The sequence below is a fragment of the Periophthalmus magnuspinnatus genome, chromosome 9 (assembly GCF_009829125.3).
Source record: "Periophthalmus magnuspinnatus isolate fPerMag1 chromosome 9, fPerMag1.2.pri, whole genome shotgun sequence".
Taxonomy (NCBI): domain Eukaryota; kingdom Metazoa; phylum Chordata; class Actinopteri; order Gobiiformes; family Gobiidae; genus Periophthalmus; species Periophthalmus magnuspinnatus.
Window position 1 is genome coordinate 4,232,734 of NC_047134.1, and position 4,717 is coordinate 4,237,450.

Consider the following 4,717-nt stretch of genomic DNA (forward strand, 5'->3'; position numbering starts at 1 on the left):
TTAGGCCTTTCATTTCTTATTACAAATCAGACCCTCTGTAGTTCATTGTATTCTGTACAGATGATATACTCATGCTATAATGTGAAAAATGTATATAATGTTTTTTATTTATTCACTTCGTAAGTATTCTGCTCTTGCTCCTTATAACTCCCCCTCTCCAATTTGAGCCTTTTCTTTGATTTTGTTCATTTCTTGTGTATGTTTCTCTGTCTCCTCCTTTTGAAGATCACTAATTCCTTTAATGTTTTTGATTATTTACTTGTTAACATGGACATCTTTTCCTCCAGTGTCTTAATTTTGGTTTGTGCTTGTTCATATTGTTTTTGGAGTTTATCCATTTTCTTCTTGTCTCTTTCTGATCGTCTTTCCAAAGCATCCCTCTCTCTCCTGATCTTATCTTGTCCCGCCTCCATAATTCTCTTGATGTCTTTCTTAATGTCTATCTCTGCCTGTAGTAACATGTCGTTGGTGTAGCAGCCTCCTCCGTTCTCCTTCATCATGTTGTCTATCTTCTTCATCAGTTCTCTCACCTGAGTGCGATCGTTCTTTTTCCTGTTGTCAAACACATGGTACCTGTTTCCACATTGAGAGATGAACTCTCAATGTGAACTATATCATCACAATCATTTTCTATAAACTCTTCAATGGAACCTGTCAGATTATCCCCATATGTAAAGTGAATGATGGTGTGCTTTTCAGCCTCTTTCCCAAACCCCTTTTTAATAAGTTCTATAGTCTTTTTCTCCTCTTCTGTGAATAATCTGATCTGTATCACCAACAGAAAGACGTGTGGCCCTGGGGCCAGCAGACTCACACACCTCAGTCTTTCCTCATCATGGGACAAACTGGAGTCAAACAGACCTGGAGTGTCCACCACAGAAACATGGTGTCCATCTATCACAGCCTCAGCTTTTTGGCAAACTGTGGTCACTGACATATGACTTGGTTTTGCCTCAAACTTCTCTCTCCCGAGGATGGTGTTTCCTGAAGAGCTCTTTCCTGTGCCAGTTTTTCCGATCAGTGCGATCCTCAGACAGTCAGGACTCTGATCACCTGTAACACATGAACATCCTTTACTCACTGGAACAAATGACTCATGGTGTGTGTTTAAAGGTTATTGGGAGCTGTGTGTCTCCATGTTGTGACCTGAAGTGTATTCAGTGCTGATTCACATGCACCAGTAATAATATATTGACTCCAGTTCAATCCAATCCACATCAACCCTCTGTCAGGTCAAATAAACCCAAATATGTTTAACTGGATTAGAGCCAGTGTATCTGAAGTTGTGTGTGAATTCAGGGAACAATACATTTAAATACTTACTTCTGTTTGGTTCTTTGGTCTTTGTGTCCTGTAGTTCTTTCTGCAGAGCAGAGATCTTCTCTCTCTGACCTTGTACCAGTGTCTCTGTGGTGAAGTTGTGAGCTTCATTCTTGGCCTTTAAACTCTCTACAGACTCCAGCAGCTCAGAGACCTGCTGCTGGTCCCTGAGGTTGAATCTAAGATATCCTCCTCCACAGATCTGACACAGCTCCTGGATGTCTGTGTCTCTTTTGTCAAACTGAAGCTCAGCTGAAGCAGTGGGCTCTGAGTCCACAGTGACCAGAATCATAGTGAAGAGAAGGACTCGTGAGCTGAGTGTGTCCTGGATGGTCTTTAGCTCGGCCTTATCTTCGTCGGTGAGGGGACCCTGCAGTAGAACCAGGATGAAGGCGTGGACGCCCTCAGGAGCACAGAGGGAGATGCAGCGGAGGCACTGCTGCATCACTGCCTCCAGAGGTTTTCCAGACAGAGCTGGCAGCTCCACCAGAGACACCCGACGCCCACACACCTCTCCCTCATGTTTAACACACTGCCCTGGGCTGCTCGCTGCAGGGAGCTCTGCTCGCCCTAAAATGGACTCAGCTGCTGACGCCTTCCCTGCTCCACTCCTCCCAAAAAGAACCAGGTTCAGAGAGGGTTTCTCTTTTGTACCAAAGGCCAAAGTCAGACCTGAGTCTTCTTCTTCAAAAGCGTCAGGACTCAGATGATCTCCACTGTTCTCCTTCAACATGTCACAGATTCTTGAGAACAGCTCTTTACGTTTAAATTGTTTCAGATCATGCTGATATAGATCAGAGTGATGCATCCACATACATCTGTATCTACATCTGATGATCATGTCCCTTATATGTGTCTGCCTCATGTATTTCTCCATGGACCCTGGTGTCTCTGCTTGTGGCCTGGACATCAGCACCAGTGAATGTTGGAAGACCTGCTCACTGAGGCTCTCCAGGACTGACTGTAGTCTGCTTTTGTGCTGCTCAGTGAAGTCTTCAGGCTGTAGAACCAGCAGGGACACATGAGGACCAGGGGCGCTCAGATCTTTGATGTCTCGTATAATCTGTTGGAGTTGTTGTTGTGAGGTGGTGGAGAGCAGCTGGTCTGGAGTGTGGATCACAGTCAATGGTTTGTCCTGGAATGTTCCACTGAATTTTACACATTTATCATGTTGAGTGGACAGATCATACTCCTTGTTTCCCAAAAGGAGGTTTCCCACTGAGTTCTTCAGCGTCCTGCTGTTCCCCAGAAGAACCAGCCTCAGCTCAGATACTGGAAACAGAGAAACAAACTCACTTCAGTTGTGAACTACACTTGGCAGGAGGTTTTATTGATTTGTTCTGCTGTGCCCCAAAAACACTAAACTTGATGCATTTTAATTATTTATTAATAATTATAATACTTTTGATGTTTTATATTTAGTACTTTGGACCAAAGATATACTTTGATAAAGCTGAGGTCTGAGGCTTTTGTCCTAAATATTTAAATGTCTGTTTGTGCTGTGGAGTTCTAAGTTCACTTACAGTACGGCGGCAGGAGTCCATAGCTGCCACTGCATTTATGACAATTTCCATCTTCTGTAAATAAAAACACAAAAGGACAAGTTGACATTTCCACCTTCAGTAGACAACACATTTCACTATGATGAGATGTTACATCACAAAAAATCCCCTGTTCCTGTTTGGACATCACTGGAAATTAAGACATTTGTACAGGTATTTCCATAATGTTACAAAACATCCAAAAGTTGTGTTTAGACTAATATAAATGCATGATCATATCAGAAGCCCTACATGAAGAGACAAAGAACAAGGCCAGTTACGTCACCCGGACTGGCGTTACCGGGGCCCCACCCTGGAGCCAGGCCTGGGGTGGGTGCTCGGCAGCGAGCGCCTGGTGGCCGGGCCTTTCCCCACAGGGCCCGGTCGGGCCCAGCCCGAAGGAACGACATGGGGCCGTCCTCCCGTGGACCCACCACCTGCGGGAGGAGCCATGCGGGGCGGATGCAGAGAGATCCGGGCGGCAGTCGAAGGCGGGGACCTCGACGACCAGATCTCCGGACATGGAGACTAGCTCTGGGGACATGGAATGTCACCTCGCTGGGGCGGAAGGAGCCTGAGCTTGTGTGGGAGGTTGAGCATTACCGGCTAGATATAGTCGGCCTCACCTCCACGCACAGCTTGGGCTCTGGAACCCAACTTCTTGAGAGGGGTTGGACTCTCCATTTCTCTGGCGTTGCCCGCGGGGAGCGGCGGCGAGCTGGTGTGGGCTTGCTCATTGCCCCACAACTCAGCCGCTGCTTGTTGGGGTTCACTCCGGTGAACGAGAGGGTCGCGTCCCTGCGCCTTCGGGTCGGGGAAAGGTCTCTCACTGTTGTGTCGGCCTACGGGCCAAGCAGCAGTGCGGAGTACCCGGCCTTCTTGGAGTCCCTGGGAGGGGTACTGGACAGTGAACCAACCGGGGACTCCGTTGTTCTCCTGGGGGACTTCAACGCCCATGTGACACTTGGAGGGGCATGATTGGGAGGAACGGCCTCCCCGATCTGAACCTGAGCGGTGTTTTGTTATTGGACTTCTGTGCTAGTCACAGTTTGTCCATAACAAACACCATGTTCGAGCACAAGGGTGTCCATCGGTGCACGTGGCACCAGGACACTCTAGGTCGGAGGTCGATGATCGACTTTGTTGTCGTGTCATCTGACCTCCGACCGCGTGTCTTGGACACTCGGGTGAAGAGAGGGGCTGAGCTGTCAACTGATGGTGAGTTGGATCCGCTGGCAGAGGAGGAAGCCGGACAGACCTGGCAGGCCCAAGCGCATTGTGAGGGTCTGCTGGGAACGTCTGGCGGAGCCCTCTGTCAGGGGGGTCTTCAACTCCCACCTCCGGGAGAGCTTCTCCCTGATCCCGGGGGAGGTTGGAGACATGGACTCCGAGTGGGCCATGTTCTCCACCTCTACTGTGGTCGTAAGGTCTGTGGTGCTTGTCGCGGCGGCAATCCCCGAACCCGGTGGTGGACACCGGAAGTAAGGGATGCCGTCAAGCTGAAGAAGGAGTCCTATCGAGCCTTGTTGGCTCGTGGGACTCCTGAGGCAGCTGATGAGTACCGGTGGGCCAAGCGTGCCGCGGCTCGGCCAGTCACAGAGGCAAAAACTCGGGGTTGGGAGGAGTTCGGGGAGGCCATGGAGAAGGACTATCGGACGGCCTCAAAGAGATTCTGGCAAACCGTCCGACGCCTCAGGAGGGGGAAGCAGTGCTTCAGCAACACTGTTTACAGTGCGGGTGGAGAGCTGCTGACCTCGACTGGGGATGTTGTCGGGCGGTGGAAGGAATACTTTGAAGATCTCCTCAATCCCACTGTCACGTCTTCCGAGGAGGAAGCAGAAACTGGGGACCCAGAG

The 4,717-nt window shown here is 49.3% G+C and overlaps 1 protein-coding gene across 1 annotated transcript; it reads right to left on the minus strand.

Annotated features, from left to right (window-relative positions):
• Positions 1–251: 251 nt before the first annotated feature.
• On the minus strand, positions 252–2,931 carry LOC117375770 (GTPase IMAP family member 8-like). Its single transcript, XM_033972088.2, is given in 4 exon segments — positions 252–598; positions 601–1,053; positions 1,324–2,592; positions 2,844–2,931. Coding segments are annotated over 4 exon segments (2,157 nt in total).
• Positions 2,932–4,717: the final 1,786 nt, after the last annotated feature.